General features: G+C 39.9%; 1 protein-coding gene across 1 annotated transcript in view; it reads right to left on the bottom strand.

The window, feature by feature from the left end:
- Positions 1-3,731: 3,731 nt before the first annotated feature.
- Positions 3,732-26,225, bottom strand: part of FARSB (phenylalanyl-tRNA synthetase subunit beta) — a 35,593-nt gene continuing 13,099 nt past the window's right edge. The window contains exons 14-17 of the mRNA XM_085069660.1: positions 24,858-24,950; positions 22,915-23,032; positions 17,602-17,754; positions 3,732-4,003 (exon numbers count right to left, since the gene is read on the bottom strand). Of these exons, the coding sequence (XP_084925786.1) occupies positions 3,852-4,003; positions 17,602-17,754; positions 22,915-23,032; positions 24,858-24,950 (516 nt within the window). The 3' untranslated portion in view covers positions 3,732-3,851. The remainder of the gene's footprint in view (positions 4,004-17,601; positions 17,755-22,914; positions 23,033-24,857; positions 24,951-26,225) is intronic.

Here is a 26,225-nt window from a genome sequence, read left to right as displayed (position 1 = left end):
TGTGCTTTAGGGTAAAACGCTGCTCCTGATGGGAATGGAGTGGGAGGTAACTTCCAGAGCACCATCCTTTCAGCCTGGGCTGTTGACTTCCCAGTCCTGCTCTGTGCTGGCTGTCCTGGGCCAGTGCTACAGCTCTCCCTCCTGTGCCTGCCCACAGCAGGATGGTGATGCAAGACAATTGTTTCTAAGTTTCCTTCATTATGCTGTCAAGAGGGATGCAGCAGCACCTCACCCTTAGCTTAGTCCACTCCATGCTGCCTGGAGGCTGCCTCCTGACCTGTTTACTTTGCAAATCTCCTTCTGGGCCAGCCCAGGCTTCCTCCTGTCTGGGGATCTCTGTGTGCTGATGCACTGATGTAGAACCAAATGGATATTGCACCTTTTGGCAGGGATTAAGAACCAAAGCAGCAAGCACTGAATTTTCCTGCTTTAATTTCCCAGCAGTAACTTTGTCATGACTCCAGTCTCCTAGATCATCCAAGTTTCTATGCAAAATGGCAAGCAAGCTTGTGCCTTTCTGGATAAAGTTGATGTAATTTAGGGGACAGAAGAAAACAGTGTCAGTTTCAGTTTTGACCCTTCTAAACTGTGCTACAAGTGGGAATTAGAAAACACAGGTAGCTCTCTGAACAGGGTGGAAGTGCAGATTGGCAGGGGGTGGGATCTTGCACATTTGCTAAGCCACGAGTAAAGCAAGGCCCTCGCTTGCTGCCAGCTCCTGCTCTTGTCAGAGCTTCCCCTGCTGTTTCCCTGTGTTCCCACCTGCCTCCAGTCCCACTGCCACCCCACTGCCACCCCACTGCCACCCTGCCCTGGCAGCAGCTTGGTTTCAAGGTCACTGGGCGGTCAGAGGTGTCGCGTGTGCCAGGCCATGATCCCCTGGCAGCACTTTTGCTCAGCCTATTCCATGCTCACCTGCCAAACCAAGGATGATTTGAATTTCAAGCAAGCACAGTGCCAGCCTGGAGATGGAAACAGTCCCAGGTGTCACCTTTGCATAAACAGCCTTGTGCAATAGCCAGGGTGACCTGCAGGCACTGGGAGCTGTGCTGGGAGCTGCAGCCAGGCTGTCTCAGGGTTCTGCCCTCTGGAAAATCACCACCAAAGCACAGCAAGGACAAACCCAGAGCTCAGGGCTTGTGACCATCAGAAAGGAACCCAGCAATCACCCAGACAGCACACTCAACCAGCTCTCATCTCTCTGTCACCAGCTCTCCAGCCTTTTCTGCTCATGTTCATATCCCCAGCAATGACCCAGAACCCACAGGCAGCAGGAGCAGGCCAAAAGTAATACATAACTGGGGACCAGCAGTTAAAAATCTCACTCCAACTCTTGTTTAAAAAGAAAGGCCAAGTTCAAAAGATGTAAAAAAGCTGCTCAGAAGTCCCCACCAGCTGCAAAGGTTTCCTTTGCCAGAGGCCATGGCTACAGAAAAGAGTAAAAGCAAATTTCAGCTCTCAGTGGCTGGCTCCAGCACGGAGCTGTGTGACAACTACCTCGAGTACTGCACACAGCTATGAGCAGGCTGTAAATACCAGATAATTGCTTTGGAGCTATGAACGACAAAGCCTCGCAATAAATACACCAGACTTATATGAAGTGTCCCACTCATCAGGAATCACAGTTAATCCTGAGCACAGCACTACAGCAGAGCTTGAATTTCATTGCAAGGCTGCTGGCACCACAGTTAACTGGAGGGGTCAGGGACTCTGAAGAGGTTTTTTAACCTTTCTCTAGATTCTCATCCTCTACTTTTAGCAAGCAATGGTACTTACCTGGGACAAAGCTTGTGTTTTTTGGAGCTGCCAACGCATGAGCAAATGATATGAAAAAGACATGATCCCTAAAAGCCTCACAACACATGCCACTGCTGCTCAAGCCCTTAGTCCCAGCTTAATCTAGTCTTCACTCTCAAAGGACAGCTAAATTCACAGGAGAATTGGGACACCCAAAGAGTCAGAAAATCTTGTGTAGAAAAATATACTTAGTGCACGCAAATATGCCTGCACTCTGCTGCAATGCAAATCTGCCTTATTGTCGTCCTAATCCCCGTGCATGACACACCAATAAACAGGGGGGGTTAATGCTTTCCATCTGCGTTACACATTGCTTCCCACACTGCGAGCCTGCCTGCCTGCCTGCAGTTGTGTAGGCATCGTGGAGAGAGAGATCCTGCAAACGCCAAGCTGCCTGATCCCTTGGGAGGTTTAAAATGTGAGCTGCAGTTTTCTCACTCTCCGTGGGCACTGGAGTCAGTCGTGCAACGTATGGCAATAGCTATATTCTCATTTCACGTCTGTCATGCAGAGATAATTAAAATCTACACTTCCATCGGAGGGGAACCGTAGGGTTTCCAGATGGGTAACTGTAGTGCATTTTTCATACTGGATTATCACTTGCACCAAAAAGCCTTGCCTGTTGCCTTCCCACCTGTTGAGATTATTGATGGGGCTGCCATTGAGAAGCCCTCGTGGGCCCAGTGATAGGGGTCTGTGCAGCTCGTAAAACTGCAAGCTTACCTCACCCTGCACATCTCTCTGCTCAGTGGGGCAGTCACTGTGACACTCTTCACCAGCAACTCCCAGTGTCCACCCTTGGACAGCCCTCTCCAGGGATCAGGGTCTATCTGGCTCTCTCAACAGAAAGGAGCCACAGCATACAGCCCCAACACAAATCCTGGCTGTTGTTGGCCTGCAGCATTAGCAATGGTTATAATATTGCAAAGGAGGGACAGCCAGCTCACAAGGCAGCCAGTCAAGAGCTGTTCTACGTACTGAGCTGACCACCCACTTGGTGACATTCCTGCAAAAGGAAGGATTGGGCCGTGCTGGATGGAGCTTCTCAGTTTCACACACAGCAGAGGAACAAAGCACCAGGCTGTGACACAACTGCTGCCAGAAAGCCACCTAGAAGGAAAAGCCTGACCCATGAGAGTTTCTTATGTAATGGCAGGGGCAAAACAGCCAGGAAAGTAACCCTGCCCAAAAGCTGCGTGGTCCTGCTGCACAGCTGGGGTCCAGAAAGCCCTGGTGGGGCTGGGAGTGCAGAAGGCCCACGCTCTCTCCTGCAGACAAACATGCCAACCTCAGGCAGACAAAGGCTTTGATAGTTTTCTGCTCCTTATGCAAAAGACCACTGGCATATGCTCTTAAATGAACTTCCCCATTTGGTTTGGAGCTTCAAAAACCACTAGGCTGACATCAACAATGACAAAAATTTAAGTCCACCCCCTCCTCTTTCTGAATTTAGAATGATAAAGGACCAACAGTTATGTCTGGAGTGGGGCAGCAGATATTACACACATCTTGCTTACAAAATAGCTCTGGTTTTCATGAAACAAGTTTATTTTCCTCCCCCAGCCATTGATGAGCACATGACAACCGTACAGAATAAAAGCTCAAGTCCTTAGTTCTGCTCACATTCACTCAACATTTGCTCTAATCAATTATCTTATTTCATGCAATAAGAAAAGAATGAGATTCCTGTTATGCAGCCATAATCAGTTACAGTATGAAGCTGTGTCTGTGGAACATTTCTGATTTTGAAAACTAATCATGTGCTCTGCCATTACATTTCTCTTGTAAAACACTGGGCTTTGACCCAACTTATTTCTTCCCCTCTGCCCTTTGAAAACACTGAGGGCACAGCCTAGTCCGAGGTCCCACATTCTTTCCCTGCAGAAGCCAGCCAGATTGCACTGTAAAGAACACATTTACTCAGGGAGACAGGATCTGTTTTTCTGGTTTATTGGAACATAAAAGCATAAGCGGATGTCCCTGGGAGGCAGACAAAAGAGGAGAGGGTGCTGCCTGTGACAGCGGACGGCTGTCGGAGGATAAAAGTCACATCATCACACGAAGGGCTCAATATTGATCTCTAGGGCAGAGCATGGCATGGTGAGCTCAAACTTGGTGATAACATCAGGGTGTAGGACTCCAAGTTTCCCAATGCTTTGACCTTTGGCAAAGACCTCAGCACAGCGACCGGGGAAGAAAGCAGTGCCTGTATAGAAAGTGAGAGAAAAATCAATATTTCTTTGGGCAGAGGAGTCAATAGGCATTTAACGTGCAGAACAAAGCTCTCAGTATTAAACTGTTCTCTGTGCTGAGATGCTAAGAAGGGGCTCTCACTTTCTTGCATTAAGAGTTGTCATGATTGATAGAGAAGGAGAAAACACTGAGTTAAAAATAAAATGTAAAGCCCAAAGCGTGGGCATTTTTCACACTCCAATTGTTTTGACTAAGTTCCTCCTGCAATAGAAATTAGCACAGTTGAGTCAGAGGGCTACTGAAATGAAGAACTTTTGCAGCCTTTAGGCTATTTAACATCTGAATGTCTCCCACCTTGCTCTGTTTAAAGAAATAAAGCTTGCTGTCATCTAAAGGGCAAGTAGGCATGTCACCCTTGATTGCCTGTCACATAATTAAAAACAACCTGCATTCCTCATCTGCAGAAGAACTCTTTAAGCAGTTTCCTATACACCATAAAACTGTGAAACAATGAACACTCAAAGGAAGCCAAAGATCATCTTCCTTTTACCTCAAACCAAGTCCCAGTTTTTAAATGTTATATGGAGGTTTGTTTTTTTTTAAAAGAAGTTAAGTTTACCATGAAGAACTTGGAGGAGCTGTGCAGACCTTTTCATGGAAAGCCTTTCCTACCTGGGAACTTCCCTGTGTGTGGTGGCTATATCAGCAATATGTTCAAGCTTGTCTGTAGCAGCTACACTTGCATTTTTTTGGCCTCTGTCCTGAGGTGAGTGGCATTTTCACCTGATAGCCCTTCTAAAGACAAACCCAACCCAAACAGCAAGTTGCTCCTTCTGCAAGCACCTCTTTCCTAAGGAGTGTGTGGAAGCAAGGCAGTGTGTGGGATGTCCAGTGAGTAGTTCTGCAGGCAATGCTGGGATATCAAAGGGGTAAAGGGGACAGGATAAAATAAGGCCACTCAATCCTACAGATTCTGAATCCTCAGAAAGCTCCTCCACCCTGTTCTTAATCCTGCTGCCTTCAGTGTCCTCTGCAAAAGGATCACAAGAATTTCCTGACAGCAACTCACTCTCTGGTTGCTCCAAATGCTGCTTAAGGTTCAGGATCAGCCCAGGACATTTTACTGTGTGTACAAGGGGCTACTTAAAAAGGCAACAAGGGTCCAAATGAACCTCAAACCTCAGGAACATTTTCCTGATACTCTGATCACTAGTGGTCAAGCCCAGAGATATATTCTCTGTTAGCTCCCCAGTGGAAATAATTCATTTAAGAAGTGTCTCCTATGAGGTCTGTAGTTGTAACTTGCAGCTACAAGAACAGCAATTAGGTCTTTTTTCTTGCCCAAGTTGCTGCAAGAGCAAATTAACTTCAATGTCCACTTAAATTTTGACTACCTTGTGAAATCTGCCCACACTAGTAAATGACCACAGTAACATTACTTAAAGGCTGTTTTAAAAATTTTCAGAAGCAGTATCTTTAAAATGCTCCAGTTCCAATCTCAGCTACAAGCACAAACCAACTACTTACGCTGGATATACAACAGTGAAATTACCTCACCCTGGATGCTACTGGCACGTGACTCCAGCCAAAGAGACACTTGCCACTGCCAAGCTGCTCTATTCAAAACAAGATGGAACAAATTTAGAAAAGAGTCAAATGTCACACATACAGATCACTCTGCAGATTGTGGGTGAAAACATAACCTAAAAATAAAGCTGCCTTTTACTTAGAGGTAAAGGCTTTCCTATTTGTATATAAAGCTGGTATTGTACCCAAGATGTGAGCAGCACACAGGGACATTCTTTTAGACACTTGACTGTAAGCTAAAATTGGCACAATAGGAAGAACCAAGCAGAAGCTCATAATGTTGTGTGGAACCCCACTGTAAATCTACAGGGAAAAAGAGCTTTGACAATAGGGTCAGTTAAAAAGCTGTGAGTCTGACTTATCTGTTCTTCTGAACTTCCTTCTGTGTAGTCCTGGGAAAGTTATTTATCTTCTTGCACATCTAGACCCAGCTATGTCATGGGACTTCAGTTTTTAAACTTGTTGTGCACATCTGATGGGGTCTAAAATAATACTGTACTCAGCCAATCTGTCAAGGGCAGTTTCCCAGATCTGTGCCACTTCCCATTGTGTGAAACAGTGCTGTTTTCATACACAACAAATGCTCTGCTATCCAGGCATCACCAGTTGTTGGTCTGCCAGTCCCAGTGTGCTCTGAGTGTGCTGCTCCAGGCTATGGGTTAGACACTGAGCAGTATTTTCCATCTCATGCAGCAACTGATGCTGGACTATGATAATACTTTTCTTGGCACTTCCCTGCAGCAAAGAGGGAAATGTATAATTAATATCTAAGGGGAACATTTAGGTTCCCAAAGTGCAGGAAACAGGACCTTCAAACCACCTCTCAATTTCTAGTTAAGCTGACCCTGAAATGTTGGCTGCTCCACAGGGCAGTCACCAGTGTGTCCCATGCTTTGCAGACATGGCAGTTGCAGGGCATAATTCTGTGGCTGGGAAAGATCAGACAATAAGCAAATAAAAATGAAAGAACCTGTTAAAAACTTTAGAGCCCCCATCTGTCCAGCCAACACATGGCTCTTGCACCAAAGAAACATGAGCTGAGAAACAGGTTTACAGAGAGTTTATGAACTCTGGTTAATAATGGAACTATTATTATGGTAATTGGCTGCTCTACAGAATGCTTCAAAGTATATTCCTGCCTGCCAAAAGGGCCTCCAGACTGCATCTCACAGGGGGGATCTAAAGCCTTCCTCATCTTAGTGACTCTTGCTTTGACCACACAGGTGGTAAGGGGACTGGCTCATGCATGGGACTGGGTGGTGTTGGTCCATGTGCCTCTGCCAGGGAACCAGGATTTGGAGCAAATGTAAATTCTGGCTCAAAAAGTTCACACATTGAAAGGGAAGCACATAAAGAAGGGACAAAACCTCAGCAGAAAGGGGGAAAAGAGAAATAAGCACTTGCAGCTGGGGGAGAGCTTTGCGTGAGGGACCAACCACAAGCACAAAAGGAGACCTGAGCAAGAGGAACCTGCTATGCTGGGGCAAAACAGAGGCTGCAGGAGGAGCTGGGCAACCTGTGGAGTGGGGCAGCAAACCAGGGGAGTCATCAAAATAACCAGGAAATGAAGGTAAGGACTCTTTTTATCCTAATTTGTTTCTTTTATTGTCAAGTGAAGAGCAGCAGTGGTTCAGATTTCTAGCAAAGCTTGTGTTATGAACTGCACAGTGTTATATGACTTTAATTCTTAGAGTAAAGTAAAAACTTCAGAGTGAGAGTCAGGGCTGTATGAAAGACATGTGCTTAAGCTCCTTGCACACACAGGAAATCAGCAAAAAGTGCACACACTGTTACCTCATTTGTATAAATCAGAGCAGAAGCTTTGATAAAACCCTGATGCCAAAAGGAGCCTTCCAGAATCACTGACAGCTGTGACTTTCAGTTTTTGAGCAGGAGTTCACTGTGGTTTGTCCTGCCTGTCTATGCAGTATCAACAAGAATAATCTGGTTGTGAAGAGCATGGTGTTCCTGAAGAAGCTCTCACTATTTAGGCAGTCAGAAAGCACACCTTGAGGCCCCACTCTGAGCAGGTGTGTTAGGAAGGGACTGTGCTTGCTGCTGCTGCAGTTATCCTGAAAAATAATGCTCTTGTAGGTCTGTCTGGTTGTACCATCAACAACACTGAGAGTCAAAATTCATTTAAATACTGTAGTTTGCTGTACCTTCTATTTTAAAGATAACAGATTTATCACTCTTAACATAGTAAATCCTTTCTGCTCTGCACGCCAATAGTACTTCATAAACTTCACCTTGAAATCTAGTCAGAGATTGTATTGTCCTTGCTGACAGAGACCCAGACAATGCTAGAGGAAGCCTGAAGGTCTAGTCGTGGAAATCCACCTCTTAATATGTCAGGTGTGTAAGTGGTGGTTGGGAGGAGGGGTGGGGTGAAATCCAATATGTGCACCTAAAGAAGAGATGCCAAAGCCTGCCCTGTCTTATGCTGACACACTACATGCAAGGGAAAGACAAAAGCTACTTCTCGTGGCTGCAAGTAAGAATTTAATTTCTAATGTTCACTGATGTAGAAATAATACCTTTAATTAAAGCTTCTGTAGCATGTCCTCAAAATCCGTAATTGCGTTTCTGCATTCAGGCAACAGGGCCACTTTGATTGCTTTGGGGTAATTCTTTGGCCAATAATCCAATAGAGCATGTAGTCTTTAGCACATTTTCTGGCTAATTGACCCTCAAAGAGCTCTGAGCTCCCTGCACTCTTTGTTGTCAAACACCTTGCACAGTTTCTTTTCTCTACCTTACTCTCCCTTCCTTTCAAAAAGAAATAGATTAAAGTTGTATTATAGGCCTGCAGTTGCACTAAGACTTCAAACCCACTTGTTTGTTCCTGTAATTTGAAGGAACAGTGGAAGCTGAAGCTTAAGAAGGTAACAGAGCAGAGCTTATCTGGCCTCAGTGGTCTTTCATCTTAATTCTCCTCCCTTTAGTGACTCCAGCTGCCCTTTCACTACCTCATCCCAACTCACCTGGGGAAGTATTTTGTCTGTGCTGCACTGGATGGAATTAAGTTTTGTGAGGTTAGATGTTTGTTTTAGGATCAGCACAGTAAGGCTACCAGAGCCTTATGCAAAGCAACAACCACCTCAAAACCAGATCTTGTCAAGGAATGATTTACATTCAGCTAATTCTTAAAATCACACACATCTCAAATCTTGCATGATTTTTGGAACATACTGAGAGACAAATGGTTCTCAAAAGTTGCACACTGTCAGCAGTTCTTCTCCCTTATATTCTCAAGCACAGAAAAACCATACTTTGCCATCAGTGGGATGTTGATTTACTTTAGTCTCTTGATTTGTAAATCCTGACTAAACCTGTGCCTGAGCAACTGCCATTCCCCAGATCCCACCTAACTGTAGTGACACATCAGGATATTCAAATGAGTACAATTAAATTTAAGGCATGTGCCTTAATTACCCCTCTCAAGAAAATAATTAACACTTGACAAAAACCACAAAACCAGTATCTGTATGATGTAAATGAATATGTCCTTGTCTAAAGGGCATCTTTCATTCTTATCTCCTCCTCTGTTTTTCCAAAAGCCTCCTCATACAGGGCATAGCAGAAGAGGGTAAAGTGACAATCAATTATTTACCTGGACTGCCACACTGGATTTCCAAAAATAGAGTTCAATATTAGAGTCCTTGTGCAGACAATAAGGCTGGGAACACGGAGAATGATCCACAAATTTGCAGTGGTCAGTCAGTTAATCATCTTCTCCTATTACAACTAAGTCAATGGCTGAATTTTTATTAATTCGTATCTCAGGGAGGGTGTTAGGAAAAATAACTCTCCTATCTCATAAGAACCCTCTTATACCCTCCATAAACTGGATTTGTTTTTCATTCTTGCTGTGGAGTGTCACAGGAGCTTTAACAGAGGGTGTTTGGAATTGCTGGATGTCAGAAAAATGGTTCAAGAATGCAGTAAGTTTGAGGCACCTCTTTATTCACCTGCATTATCCTCAGGATTACAGCAGCCACAGACACTTAAAATTACCTGGGTAAAATCACTGTGTTCCTGCCTTTCCTAATGGAAGGTAATATTTGGGTGGATGCTGAGGCTAAGGAATGCAGACATTTTGGGTCACTGATCTGGGTGACAGCATTTCCCTTATTCAGTGCTGGGTTTCTCTTATTACATACTGTGTGCAGAAAAAGTAGGAAACCTAGAAAGAAATCTATCAAATTGCATGTATTTTTCTAGAAATCAGTATTTGTGTATAAAGCTAAAAATATTTGCCTTTGTGGGGCAGTTGTGGGAAACAGCAACACTCCACTGGAGTTCAGTTGCATTGCACAGTTGCCATTACACAGCTAATCTTTGCTGTTAGGCCAGTTTATCTGATTTATACAGATTTATCTGAAATGTTATACTTTGTCTAAAAGTCACAAACCTAGCCTGATAATATGTCACAGCTATTTTGTCTGTAAAACTGAGGAATTCCTAATCCCAAATAAAACTCACTTTTTTTTTAAGATGTCTAGCTATTTCACTTGAGTTAGAGAACAAAAAGCTTTGAATATTAAAAAATTTGTGTTCCATGAGTGTTTTTATCACTCTCTGGATATCTAAAGGAATGATTCATCCTTGCAGACAACAGAATCTGTCAGAAACTAGGAAACAATAAACATATGCTTTCTGGCAGGGGGTATAACACACTCTATGTGTGCACAGTGAGGCAGCAGGTTTTGGCTTTTTAGGCTTTGCTTTCATACAAGCACTAGAGAATAACGAGAACCAGCACTAAGGCAGCCTGCAAGTCTACTTTAGTGTGTCACATTTGGTTTGCATGTTGTTTAATCACTCCATGTCCTAGACCAAGCTGCCCTCCCCTCCCAGACTTGACTGAGATAACCAACAGGCACCTGATGTTCTGCTTTCACAGCTCCCCCATTTCATGCCTTTCAGAAAATGACTTGACAAACTGGCATGGGGTAATACATCATTAAACAATGCATCTCAGCAGCCACTGGAACTGTTAATCACTTAGTTTTAGCAGCTAAGGCTTATGTTGCAAAGCAATGCCTCGTGGCTGCAGCACACAGTGGCTCCAGCAGGAACACAAATGCCTGAGCTGGCTGACTGTGAGCTCAGCACTTCTTTGTGAATCTGCTCTTTTCAAACATATGCACAACAAAGATAAAGTCAGTTCCTCCACCGTGGGCAACAGAAATCTTTGGTGCCTGAATTCATGTTGATTTAAATGTTTGACCCAATATCATGTTTAAAATGTCACTGCAGAAATAATAAAAAAAAAAGAAAGGGTTTGCAGGTGAAAAAGGAATTGAAGGAGGAAGGTTTGGGGATGGGCAAGTGCAGCATTTCTTCAGAGAAGCCAGACTTGCCCCCTGCCCCTCAGTGCTTACATCACTGCTCCTGCTCTCTGAGACAGGAGCTGTGCTATTGCTGCTACTTCTGCTACTGCCTAGGATGAATCATTTCTTTTATAAAGAAGGCTTTGCAATATTGAAAATATATTTTATGATTAAGAAATAATTTTCTATTTAAAAATGTAAAAAGTTGGAAATTACCTAAATCTATAATTTTACAATGCAGAGCTGTGCCAGACATTTAAAGTTTTTGATGCAAGGAAGACTTTTATCTGTTAAGACTTGTGATTAAAAAAGATAGTTGCCTTTGTGGGGGTGCAAAAAAAAGGGAATTAAACTCTGAAAAGGCCTCTCCAGTAAATCAACAGCAGAAGAGCAAAGAGTTGTCAGGGAGAAGACATTGACACCTTGAGCTCAAGGAACACAAATGATTTAGATATTCTGGGAGTTGGCAAAAACTGATAGAAAATGAAAACTCTTAACTGTCAGGAGAAATGCTACTACTCCTTGGAGCATCCCCAACCTGTCAGAATAAAATGCAATGGGAAGAAAAATATTGTAATCTTTAATAGTTAATACTTGCTAAAAGAGACACTAGAAGACAGCTTGACACTAGAAGATACCTTGTCTCTTTTCAAATTCACTTGACACCTTTCCTCACAGTGTTTTTGCAGTTACCATAGATTTCTTCTCCCTCCCACTAACAGGACACACTACTTCTAAATGAGTCAATTCAAAGGAGTTTCTCTTCTAAAATAATCTTCTGGATTTGAGAAACTAATACTTTCTTTGTTCTCTAATTGAATTTCTTTTATTTCACATGTGGGGAAAAGAAGTGTGTCAAATATAATTTGGTGATGAAAGTTTAAAAGACAAAGAAGTCTAAGCCTGTCAAACCTTTTATTATCCCATGCTGTGCTAAAATAATGTACTTCAACTCACACACCTTTAGGGGGATAAGGGTTGATGGCTGAAGGGTATTGGGAAGGAACATTCAAGAAGTTTCAGAGAAGAGCTGAAATGACCACAGGAATGGAAAAAACCCTTCTGAAATTCACTTCTGAGAGTCTTTTTCATACTAGAAATCAACAGTATAACACAAAGCTACTGAAATGAGACATTTCTAAAATCAGACTATGGCTTTTGCCACAAACTCTGCTGCTTGGCCTACCTGTACCACTTGCAACAGCAGGACACCTCTGAGATATCCATTGCCAGAGTGTGCTGTTAAATTTTGATAAACCAGGTTTATCTGGAGAGACTCCAAATACCATAGACTCCCACTTTGGCTACATCAATAATATAAGCAACTCCCCTGTTTCATGTCTTTCCTGGATACCTCATTGGGTATTAATGCAATTAAAATCAAATTTGAGGCATTAACACCAGAGTGGGTAGACACTTGATAGAACAGAAATAAGCTTGGCATAAATTTATAGGGATTTAGTTCCTATAAATCTGAAGACTTGTATTAGAGAAATGAAAGAGAGTAGAGCTAATAGACAATTAAAGGAACATTAGGTGAGCAGCCACACCCACTTTATTAGATAGTTTAATGCAATTTTGAGTTGTTAGAACTGTAGTTCTTCGTGTAACTAAGCTCCCCTGATGCTACAGAAAAATCTGCTCAAGAGATCCTGCCTGCTGCTGTTAACTTACAGTAACAATATGGGAATTCAGCAGTAGTAGAAAAATGTTAATGTGGTGCCAGTTTTCCAAGGTGGATGATCTAAGTTGATCCTCGGTGACAAAAAACAATGTGGGGAGTTGGCAAATGTGAAATTAAAAGGAGTGGCATAGAGTGAATTACCATCTGATATGCTTATTGAGAATGGATGTTTTCAAGCAGATGTGATTATCTACCTAAATTGTAATTTGAGTGACTATAAATATAACTAAAAGGATGCAATAGCACCTATAAAGTATCTATTTTTGAATGCCAGTTAAGTGGCCTAAGAATTGTCTGATACCTCCCAGTATGTCAGAAATGATATCTGGAGGCCTGGTCAAATTGGCACATTTCCTGTAGTTATCTATGAGTAAATAGACAATTATTGACATTTGTGACCAATGCAAAGGCTGCCAAGACAGGCAGCTGAAAGGCCAGGATTACCATTAAGAGCAATCAAGCTACAGTTTCTTAAAATAAGCCAGGTATTAATAATGCCAAGTTCAATATGGGCACTAAACATCTGTATATATTTCAGTCTTTAAATTATATCAAATTTAAGCTGATCACCAGAGATAGATGCTGAAGTTCAATTCTATATGTCTAACTTGGAATTAGTCCCTGATTTTCTTCCTCTTGTCTTGTGAATTGAGGTTCACAGTCTAAATCTACTTTTAAAGTTGTTTATTGTGTAATTATTATTATAAAAGCAAATGTTTATTTATGTTCTTAGTTATGGGGATAACTATTACACCTCTAATTTCACAGCTAAACCTTACTAAATGAGAAGCTATTACTATGATTTACTGTGGAATTAAAATTTTCTACACTTTACCACACCTTTCATTTAATTAAATAAGGGCAGTAAAAAGAAGAGAGTGCAACTCCTCCAGGTTTTTTATTTTTTACAAGACAACTGTCAATTAGTGAATGAAGCAAGAGTCAGCATGCATTTATTATGCACACATTCATGTTGAACACAAACAGGCTGACTTCCCAGCTTTGCTAAGATGATAATTACTTCAAAAGAACAAATGGCATGAACATTTAGCTTAAAGAATTAAATTCATAATAAATAATAAATGAAATTAATCAAGAATTAGCTGAAATCTCTGAGAATCACTAATGTAGAAAAAAGCAGCTCATGTCACAAGCTGACTCTCTTGAAGGGCTGCCTGACTGCTATTTCAGTTTTGTCATGGAGGACAGCAGGGCAGACAGGGGAGCAGTAGCCATGCACAGATTCTTTGTAAGATTTTCTGTGAACCTGTCAAGCTGTTTCATTTTTATAAAATAGGGATATTATTTTCCCTTTTCAAACAGTTTGTGCTCAGGTAAATTCCATTTGCAAAGTATGGAGACTCTCAAAAGGTACTGCAAAACAAGGGGTTTCTTCCTTAAATAAGGGACTCTTAAATGTTACATTAGGAGTGAAGATAATTACACCTTCTACTTCACACCTCTCCTTTGAAGACTCTGATATATAATCCACTGTCAGTATTTCCTAAGCCCTTCTTTATTCTTTTTAGCCTAAGACTTTACTATGGAACCAAATCCCATGATTAAATCCCATCACCTCCTGTGATTGTTGTCCTGATTTCTGGAATAGTCATCTCAAATGGTCATCCAAAAGCACAGGATCACTAAAATATTGCAGAAAACATACCTATTCCTGATTAAAACTTGAAATTAAGAATACATTCCAATATAATAATCAGAATGCCTCTAGTTTTCAGTTCAAGGGAACTAAATAATTTTATGAAATTACCTGAAAACATATGACCAAATTTGTCTTTATCCATATTTTTTCTTTTTAAAAATTTTATTTGTTTACCTCCTAATCATACACTGATATTCATATTTTATTAATGGTATGGAACTGGTTGAAGTCTCAAATTTTATGCAATTTTTTTTTATTATGGAGCACATACAAGTTTGAGGATTGATTGTACTCTTTTCCATCTATATTTGATTATGGATGCCTACACCATAAAACAAGGAGAAAAACCAGAAAGCTTTTCTAAGCCAAAAAGTTAATTCTGTGCATTTTAAAGCAATGGGTAGCATTTCAGAATTCTGCCTTTAAAACTTTAATTTTGTATGTTTAGTGGTAATAAGAAAACAAAAAGGTTCCATTAGTAACTTTAAAGAAACTGAAAAGCATTGAGTGTCAAATGAATGTTGAAATCCTCAGATTCAGGCACTCAACTCTCTCTTCCTTAAGGCTGCTCTAAACAGCTCTTCTCCATTTATTACCTAGCTCAGATTACACCAAAGCACAGTGCAGAGGCCAGGGGAACATCACAATTTCACCCATATTTTCTAGCATCTGTACTTTCTGCACAGGTGTTGCTGGAGAGGCAAAACCACTCTGACCCTAAGGTCAAATCTCAGGGCACTTAGGTGTTGGCAGAACAGAAGGAGCTCAAATAACCATGATTTGCACATATGGACCAAGCAGGACTAGAGCACAGGCATTTCATTCTCCAAAGGGAATTTGGAAAAGTGTCAAATATGTGCCCAATACATCTCTATCTATTCTGTGCTGTCCATTTCAAGCTAGATTTTGTTCCCTGTATTGTTTTTCAATAATCAGTGGAACTATTTTAATCAGTTACACAAGGAGTGAAAAAAAACTGGCCTAAAACCTTACCTTTACACTGTGTTGCTTGCTGGTCTCAAGTTTTGTTTATGATTATGGACAGAGACAGTACCTCTAAATCTCTCTAAATCAGAGCCCCAGGATAAGCCCATTTCTTGCTGTACAAATTTGCAATTTGGCACAGGCAATAAAACAACCCCATACAGATGTGTTTAAAAATCTGTGCCATGTGGAACGTCCTTATTTAAAACCTCTGAAGTAACTGGCACTGTTCTTATGAATCACTTCAGTATCCTGAGATGTTACAGGCTATCTTTGTTTCACTGGGCAGTTACCTTACTGCATCATCTGCTGACATCTCCCTCACACGTTTAATTGACAAATTGTGAAGCAAATTTAAAAAAAACCCCAAAAATAACAAACAAATATGCAAACTAACCACTGAAAAATCCAAACAAAATTCTCCAAGTTACTCTGACTTCCAACCATCTCTGCAGTGAAAGTCTTTGAAGTTAAGTTGGTGCAGTGACACTGCATTTGCTATGGCACCAGAGTATCAGCCATCTGCATTGATACCAAGGTTAAATTCCAATGTCAAGACAACTGCAAAGAATCCATGTGCCATCCCAGGAGAGTTTCTGAATCACTGGTGAAACAGAAAGTAGTAGATGCTTTTTGTTTTTTTGTTTTTTTTTTTTTTTGCTATAACTGAAAGCCACAAACTGCTTGTAATGTAATTTGTAATATATTGCACATGACAAGGCATAATCCACCCTGTGCACTAAATGTGTTGTGGAGTAATGTCATGGGAATGCAGGGATGTTGAGTGAGCATTGTAAATCTCCCAGCATCAGGAAGACTGAGCAGGACTAATATCTAGAAATAACTTTTTCCCTGTGTTAGGATTATTTGAGATCTTTTTCCAGTTTCTTGAAATCAGCTGTAATGTTACAACACAGAATATAAAACATTTGCTAATATTTTTCAGTACTACAGTAAACTTTTGGTATGTCTATTCAAAAACCAGCCACAGAGGAGTTTTGAATAGGAACCCAACACTCCAGTTTGACCGTAATGGCAGCTGAGTACCCAACTCCCAGAGGCTCTTCTAATTCCCCACTACCACACCTCCCTTCCAAATAAGAGGCTTTGCTATTATATGTTCTGTGCTTGATAGAATTAGAACATGGAGTGTAATTGTATTAAACATTCTTCTGGTCAACTTGGGGATCCTATTAACAGTATTCTAACAAACCTATTGAGAGTCTGCCTAATACTGAGCAAAACAGTACTTTCTCAAAAAAAAGGAAGGGAGAAAGACATCAATATATCTGACACAAGTGTGCACTGAAGTGCCAGGAGACTACTCAGCTCAAGTGTTGTTTAGCATCGTGGCAGCACACTGCAGAACAAGGAGACATCTAACAAATGTTCATTAAATTCTATGAACAGGAGAGTTAGGCCAGGATGCCAGGGACCCTGTGTCAGTGCCATTGTTCCAGGAAGTGCAGAATGGAGGCACTTCTTCAAGCTGAGTCAGTTTGAGTCAGTGTCTCATATCTCTGAATTGTCACTGCATGACATGTATATAGAATCATAGCTCCCATCCCTGCAGTCTGGCTTGTCTACTCTGTGTTTTGTACACTGTTATTTTAGGTAGCAGAATAGATGAGTTGCTGGTGCTGCTCTCTTCCATCAACCTGTGCTCTTGCAATGAAGGAATCAGGTCAGCCTGCTTGCTTTCTCTCTTACATGCACAGGCACATACACAGAGGAGATTCTGCACTTAAGGATGTTATTTTTAATTCATGTGCAGCTCACCCTGTATGGAGAAGGAAGAGGGCTGTTACACAACTATCTAAGCAGCAGGGTCAGTCTCAAAGACAGCAGGTCTTTGAATGAAAGATATATAAGGCATCACATGAATGTATAAATATATATAGCTATAAAAATGCTATAGATAAAGCTATAAACTAAAAGATAAGATGTAAGAAGTTGCCTTTTCCAGGCTCTGTTAGCTAAGGAGAATACAGTGGGTGTCTGGCATATTCATCAATTCAGTGAATTTCTATGTACCCTTGCTATCAGCAGATTAAGCCATTATAAACCGTGTGAAGCTCAGAGCATATACTTTAAGTCTCCTTTAAAAGCTCTGAATTCACAAGCTATATTAAACTACACAGGACAGCTCACAGAATGACAGCAATCCTATTTTACAATCAGTGAATGCAGTTAATGCCTTTTCACTGTCATTCCATCATGCTGCAGTGTGACAGCACATTTAATGATTTTAATCCTTCCTGTCTACTGGTGAGAACAACCAAAAATTCTCCTCAGATTGTAGGGGAACATTTAAGCTCCAGAACAACCTCTGCTATACACTGTAGTTCTGCCTTCCTTACCTTCAGCTGCCTTGATGGTGTAGCCATTCTCTTCATTTGGTGGCACTTCCAGGAGCTGCATGACCCTGTCCAGCAAACCATGGATGATCTCAAAGCCTGGGCTTTTGTTGTAATAAATCGCACATAGATGTCTGTAGTTTCTTGCACCAACATCTGCAGAAGAATGAAAGAATTATGTTACCTGGGAAACTTTATCACACTTCTAACCTTGCCTTTTGCATCACTTTTCTTCTGCTGCACTCTGAGGCACTTGTGGCTGAAAGAGAAGTAAGTATGTAAAATGGCTTCTCTGACAGACCTGTCGCATAGCCTGAGGAAATAATGGAATTTCTTTAACCCACTGGACTCTCACAGTCAGAAATGTGAAGCAAGATTTAAAGTATCCTACGCCTTGAGCAGGAAAGAGAGTTGTTACATACAAGTATCTTCTATGCAGTGACAGGTACCAAGCATACAGTTAAGTGTTAAAGAAATTTAAAATAGACAAGCCAAAATGCAAATACTCAGTAGGCATGGAGAAACTTGTGATGCTGGTGGGAAAGCCAAATATTTATAGAACTCAGCTGCAGAACAACTACAAGTACAAAACAACCAGCCCACAATCTGAAATGAGTGTAATAACATTAGCATGGTGATCTGTGGAAAGATCTTAATTCACAGAGGTTCCCAAATCACAATTACTGCTTTTTGGGATCATCTTGGACATCCCTGCAACTCAGTGATTATGAAAAATGTTCTATACTGTACAAACTCAAGACAGTGACATGAATATCTCCCACTCTGGACAATTCCTTAAGTCAAACCTCTGCCTTATGCCTTCTTACATAATTGATTTCAGCAAAACATGTTTCCCTTTTTTTAAGTTTTCAGAATGAGTATGTAGTACTGTGTTGTACCACTGCAATACACGCTGTCTAGGACTACTGTGGCCTGTCTTTGCAGCTTTACTCATTGTGGGCTTCAGCATTTTGATCATGTCAACAGGAACCAAGCTCAAAAAACAAGAAAGGAATGGGTTTTTCACACAGCATAGAGTTAAGCAGTGAAATTTCTTCACCACAGGATTTTGCAGATGCCAGGAGTTTACACAGCACTGAGGAGGCAGATGAAGTCCATAGCTGATAAATCCACTATTTCTCACTACAAAGAACCACATTAATGCTGGGAGGTCCCTGAGCTACTCCTGGCCATAGAGCAGAGAGCCCTCTGGAATCATCATCCACTTGTTCCTGCTCTTGTACTTCTGCCCTGACAAGCACTTTTAGCTGGCATTACAGTCAGGGCATTAATATCTATCACAGGAGAAATTAGAGATTAAATGGAATTTACATCTTATTTGCTCCAACTAACCATTTAGTAACAAAAAAAAAAAAAATCTGGCAGGTCTTAAACAAGGGCACATTTATCAAGTGACCAGAAACACACAGGTTAAAACAGACAGCAAAACACAGGAGCAGAGCTTATACAAAATGAAAGCTCAGCCTTTTTGAAACAGAAATCATTCAAAACTTCGAGAGCAGCTACTTGCTAGCAGAGCTGCAAGTTCTCTCATCAGTCACTGAAACTGAACTTACTGTGGCATTAAGTCTGCATTTTGTCACTCAGGATTTTTTTCCTGTCATTATAATAATGTGCAGTGTTCAATAATGGAGAATCCAATCCTGAAGTTAAAATGGCAACACAGGAAAGTAAAGGCTACAGAGAAAATATCAATAAATGCAGCATCTCATTTTGGCTCTGAGCACTCTGGCTGCTCTGTCTCATCAGCTGTGTCTCTGTTTCCCAGCTCTACAATGATACCAATCAGTAGTGCAGCCATAAATGGTCAATAATTTATTTTCACATTAGTATTAAGCAACAGGATAGAAAAAAAATTATCTCCCCTAAGACAGCATGTTCTTTGGGCTAGAGCTTCAGTAGAATAGAATGGTTTCCTTTCTTTTTTATGAGTCATTATGCTAGCAGATTTTGTGACAACTATCTGAATTTTAATTTCATTACAACTAAGATAGTCAATGGTGCCTTCAGACCAGAGTTCTTAACTAAAGCATCAGAAATAAATATACAAATTATCTTTTATACCTTGTGTTTTCAATTTTAGAAATATTTGGTAAAGGTTGCTCTTTCAAGTGTTGTAAAAGTTACTCCTTTACAGAGATATATCACAACAGGGGAAGTTCATTCACTACAAGCAATAGGATGAAAAAAAGATATTGGGAATTGTAGGCAAAAGCTGGCAGATGTTAGAAATGCTTCAGCTCTTTGTAACTCACTTAAGAGCTCTCATGTCATGCCATGAAACCTTTCTATTTTTCAAATGAGCCTGCCAAGTATGTCAACCTAAATTATATATAAATATATATATGTGTGTATATATTTCTGAGACTTCAAAGCACTTCCTGGGGATGCTGCTGAAAAACAATCCAAAGGATGGGCAGCTGCTTAGGAATATGTGAGCCAAAAGAGTGCAGAGGAAGATAAAGCAACTTTGTACACTGTTCCCTTCCAAATTAGAGATGCTTCAGAAAAATGACCTCCTGATCTGAAAGGGGACACCTGCTCAGGCAAAATTGCATTTTAGCCTCCCAAACTATTTTCTGCAGATAACCAACACTTCCAGACAGTTGGAAATATGCTTCAAAAGGTGGCAGCAGCTGTATTCACAGATGATGTAAATTGTGCTAAATGTGTGCTCCCATAAGCTTGCCAGATTCTCCAAGATCACTGGTCAGAGGGATTTTCTCATGGATTAATTTCTTTTGTTGTAGTAAGTGAAAGAAAGGATATTCTCTGTTAAGCCTGGTGGTAAAGGTGAGGATTTATACCCTAAACTAGTGTAACTATCCTACCACAAGTGATCATCTAATGTTATAAATTAACCAGAACAAATGCTGTGCAGCATATTCAATATCAGCACATTTCCTTCTGCCCTGAGAAGAAACATTTTTGCTCAGATTTGGTTCCATTTAGTTATATTGAATCTGGCACACATTTTGCTAATTTAATACAGCAAACCATTCTGCCAGATAAGTCTGAAGAGATGTATATTCAGTTCACCTTGGTAAGCACAAGTTCTGTATAAGAAGGTATTTTATTAAAACCCAGTGTGTTTAAAAGAGCTAGGTTCATTCACACATGAATGACTGCAAGATGCCATTTCAAATACACTTAATGTCAGTACTCTTTTGACCCATACTTTTGAAATTATTAATTGGAAATTCTGCATGCCAAAATCGTGAAATAATAAAATTAAATTAAGTCAGTCTGATGACATAAGCCTTGTGCAGGAAATCTCATTCCATATGTGAGAGGACAACCCCACATTTTCAGTGTTTGCAGTTGCCTTTCTCCACCCCTCTCTCTATAAACGGTTTATTAGGCAAGTTTAATTTTGGAAGTCAATTTGGGGAAGACAGTAGTTATTCTAAACACAACATTAAAACCCATTTCAGGTCCTGTTCACAGTAAGTGCTCAGTCCATGAGAGGGCTGCCCAAGAGCACAGAGCACAAAGCTGCTGCCTCACAAGTCTTTGTCTGTTGTAGTGATTCCCATCAAAATAAAGTACACCACAAAATCATTCTTTATAAAACTGTCAAGCAGCCATCCCCATAAATGAAAGCTTTCAAGAGCTACACTTGAGACACACTGAATAAAAGTAACAATTTAACTCACAAATTTTATAATGCCAGAGTAAATGTGCTTCTTAGTCCAAGATAAACAGCCTCACTCTTGATTCTGAGGAATGCTGATGCTTTTCTGCCATTTGTCCCACGTTTTTTGCATTCTAGCTAACTGCATGCCCAACAAGGAATGAGCTGCACCACCAAACTGTCTGTATTTAATAAAAAAAGAGTCTACATGGTTTGCTAAAACTGCTTGTTTTGCTTGGCAAGGCTCTTTTTTCCTTCAAAAAGAAAAAAGGTAATCTACAAATTAAATTCATCACCAAAGCAATATACTTGCCATTTTGTTTATGCCTTATATAAACCTTTGTTTTGCAGATCCCAGATACTTTAAACACAACCACTAAAATCTGAAACCAGATAATGAAACAACAGAACCATTTCTACCACTGAATTTAAAGTAAGATCAGCCTTTTTCTCTGAGAGGCAAAACTCCATTCAGAATTGCAACTCCTCCCAAAAGTTGTAGCTTGTGCATTCCTTTCCCCAATACACTATATAGAAAGAAATCAATCAGTAAAATTTAGGCAAATTTTTAACTTTTAAAAATCAATCTTTACAGTTCATTTTACTGTGATACATTTTTCCACATATAGATAATTTGTAATTTTGATCATTTACAGTGAAATCAGTGCAAAGAGGCCCCAAAACACAGGAAGAATTTCACTGAAGCTTTTGGAAAGTGAATGAGCTGCTCTGGCTGTTTCACATACAACAATTAAGGCTACAGAACAATTCTAAGGCAGCCATGCTTTCTCAGCACAGTTGGATGAAGTGGAAAGATAAGGATAATATTTTCATTGATGAGAGAGGAAATTTTATACAATGGAGCTTTTTATTTATGGATACAGTTTTATACACTGACTTGCTCCATTCTTCCCCCTGTATCTCTGCTATCAATCTCATTCTTCATATTGGTTATCAGCTTCCCAGAAGATAATTCTGGAGAACAAATACAAACAATCCTGTTCAAAGATGATGGAAAAGGGATTCATGTTGAACCACACTGACCTCCAAATTTTCCTCTGACTAACTGCTCTCTGGGATAGCATGTCTGCAAATATAACCTGCTCTTCCCAGGCTCTAGAACTATAATAGCAACATGCCTTTAGTATTTACTGCTTTCCAAGGTTTGTGCCACTTGAAAACACTACTAGCAGGTAGTTTCTCTCATGAGTTACATCCCCAATAAGAATATCAGTTACATTCCTGATAAGAATACAAAGGAGCACTAGATTAAGAGCAAGTAAAAATAGGCATATCAACACAAGCAAATTAGAGCAGGTTATTTTTTGGTGCAAAATTGTCTTATGTTTATCCTTGCAGTTTCTCAGTATCCTTGACAGATTTAAAGGAATATTTAAATGCCTAAAAATATTTGCAGTGTACCTCTTTGCATTTTTGAGAGAGCACCTAAAATGAACCATGTTTCTAGCCACTATAAAATGAAGCCTGCTACACCAAGCTCTTAAATCTTGTTCTGTGCACATTAATATAAAACCCCAGTGTAGTATGTAATGACTATTATTATGGAAACGCCTCTTTTGAAGAAAATACTGATTTACTTACTATTTGGTATGTAAACATATTTGTATTATCAGAGAGCCTGAGGAACCGTCTCTCCTTACCTGTATTAGGATCTTTTACCACAATGTCAGAAATCTCGAAGAGTTTGAGAGGCAAGGGCATCTTTCTGTTGGCAGCAATAGTTTTCAGCAGCCCAGGAAGGAGGGTTGTACGTGCCACCTGCAGGACAAACAGAGATGCTGCAAGTCAGAGACCTTCCAAAATAGCTCATGTTAAGTTTTCTTCTTTTTCTTCGTTTTGTCCATTTGTAACAAGAGTTTAAAAGTAGTCAGGTGCATATATTGCACTTATCTCTTACGTTTAAGCAACTTTGATTTAGAATTATTAAACTCAGAAATGTACGTATTCTCCATGTTCTCTGTACTGCATTTTCTCAAAGAGTTTATATTTGAGGTTAGGAACCAGTACCATTTCACAGGTGCTTGAATTGCAGTGCAGGATAAAAAAATAACATAGAGAGTGTAAAAAAGTCCCATAAATTTACTCTCACTTACACAAAAGGCAAATTCTAAATGTTGTTTTGGAAATATTAAGCGTTTTCTAAAATTTTGTCTTTATACCTCCTGATATCAATCAATGATATGGGAATATGTAATATTCAGCCATGGACAACCTATCAAAATGTGTTCACAGAACCAAGGAAGAGACAGTCATACCTGTGAATGTATCTGTAAGAACAGTAATATTTCCTCTGTTCTCGATTCAAATGAATGAATTTGAATGAATTCAAATGGAATTCTTTGAATTGCACCTTTTTTATTTTTATTTGTCAAAGTAGAAGAGTGTGATTCAGTAAATCTAATGTAAGAGGGGTGGCAGTGACAGTCTGATCCTTGACTGCAAGTCAGAAGTCACCATGTGCTCAGCCACAGCTTCCTCTTACGCTTGGTCATGCAGCATTTCTGTCTATTATCCTACTTTTGCTAACCAGTGAAGAGTTCCAGCTGCACACTCAAGGTAAGATCGTCCCTGGCATCATCCTGCCTTGCCTTGCTGGCAGAGGACAGGATGGGGAGAGTCATGCTGAGAATCTCAGCACAGGTACCAGCTAAAGCTGAAAGTTTACAGGGCATCACAAAGAGCAATCCTTCCCAATTCTCAGGGAGGCCTGCAAAAGACTGAAGCTGTTTTTGCCACGAGGAATTATCCATCCAATAATTAGACGTACTAAAGATCTTTAGGGGAAAAGACCCACGTATCACAAAATATTAATACCCCACAGACTCCTGAAACTTTTCAAAACCTTTCTAAAGTAGTTAACCTCTGTATTTCTTAGGCTAGAAAAAAAAAAGCCTGTAAATTTACCTTCCTTGTAAACTAAAGAAAGCATGTTAAAAAAAAAAGAAACAACAAACCAAACACTCTTGAAAAGGAATATAAAACCCATGGCCATATTCTTTGGTATTTTCAGAATTGTTCAGAATACCATACTTGAGCTCTCACTTTCTGCTCTAGCAAAGATAAAATTATCGAGAAAGGTGTATTAAAACACTTCAAGAGCATCACAGAATTTAAAAAACAAACAAAACCAAAACAAGAGTAATAATGGTCAATAATTAAAAAAAAAAACCCAATCAAAAAACCAATAAAAACAAACCAACCCAAACATTTCCTATCCAAATCTCAGGAAGTTTAGCAATTCCCAAGTCTAATAGTTCCTTTTATGCTGAATAGGTTTTCTAGATGAGGGAGCTGATCAACCATCTGGGATTTTCTGCAATAAGACTGCTCAATTTTGCCACATTCTGCCACACAGAGCATGGTACTTTGCTTTCTTGAAAAGCTGATAGTATTTCACACAGGAAGAGTGATTTCTCAGTGAAGGAGTAATAGAAGATGACATGTTCAGCACATAAATATACACAAGCTCTTTAATGCAAAAAATGAAGCTCTGGTTTATATTTTATTTCCTGTTGGTTCCTTTCTCTTATTTTTAAATATAGAATCCATGACAATATAGCTTTCAAAATGTGAATGCTGTCACCTGAAATTCTGCTGTTTTGGGGTTTGCTATGCGCACGGCGTTTGTTGCAGAGATGTCCATGCCAAGTTTATCTGCAATATCTTCTTGAGAGCACTGAAAATGAGATAAAAACCCATCAAGGTCAAGTAGTTAAAACAGACAGTAAGCCGAGGATGAAATTTGATATCAAGAATGAACAATGGAATTGTAGCACTGCCCCATAATATATCCTCTCACATGTAACACTCATAACACAAATTAAGCCCTAATTTTAGGATGAAGTGGAAGAACTGGTTTCTTTACAAATGTTAATTACTAACCAAAATCAAGCTAGTTTAAAAAAAAAACAAACAAAGAAACCCAAAAAAAAACCTAGTGTTTATTTTAAAAACTGACTCAGATTCTGTGCTCTGACTTGCAAGGGGTGAAGTATTTTATTCTGAAAATAGTGCTAGTAAAGGGACTGGTACCTGTTCTTTCCCACAAAGCAAGTAATCCCTTGAGGGAAACTTACAGAAAGTAAAATACTATAAAGTAAAAAAACAGGTCATGTGGCAGGCCTTCAATTTTCAGAGCTGCTTAAGATTCTTGCAATTTGTTCAATTTTTTGGGTTGGAGTGTTTTTAAAGCCTGTATTCTAAAAGTGTATTTTTAAGCTGGTCAGTAAAACAACAGGCATTCACTTTATCAGGCTCAGCCAATGTCCTGCAATAAATGCTACTTCTAAGATCCACACTTCAGATTTCCAGAATTTATAGCTTTATTAGAGTAATAAAGAAACCAGTAGCAGACTAGGCATGTAATTGAGGATTTGCTTGTATACTGCAGTCTCCCAGAAGTGTCCCCTTTGCACTGGCAGCACTCAAAAAGTGTGTTGATAGACCAACTGGTGAGAAAAATGAGCACATGATGCCATCTGAAAAAGTGGATTATTGAATAATAATAAAAAAAATCCAAATAACACAAGGAATGCTGAACTTAAGAAGAAAAAAATGTGTTAAACAGTTTTCAGATGTGTATCGAAACTACAGCATGTTACTGTGATTTCACTAAATGCATTCTGGCTAAACTGGAGCTCCTGACAGAAGGCAATGTTATTGTGTACAAGTATCACTTGGGGCTCCAACCAACAAACAGATTGAGTGCACAAATGTATAAGCAGTGTTTGTCATATAACACTGGGCTACAGAATGTTGTAGCATAAATTATAGTTATCACTGATGTTTTAGTAAGTGTTGGGGACACAGCAGAAACAGAAATACGAAATGTTGTATCATGATATAACATGACACAGCATGACCTTCAAGAATTCTGCTGCTGCAGTTCATAAAGGTCCTCAGTTGTAGCAATATATTAAATGTTTCAAGCATATTACCCATTTGGAGCTGA

Source organism: Lichenostomus cassidix, chromosome 9, assembly GCF_008360975.1.
Source record: "Lichenostomus cassidix isolate B80296 chromosome 9, HeHo_3.0, whole genome shotgun sequence".
NCBI lineage: Eukaryota > Metazoa > Chordata > Aves > Passeriformes > Meliphagidae > Lichenostomus > Lichenostomus cassidix.
Note: the sequence above shows the minus strand (reverse complement) of the source record. Positions and strands in the feature narration are given on the sequence as shown.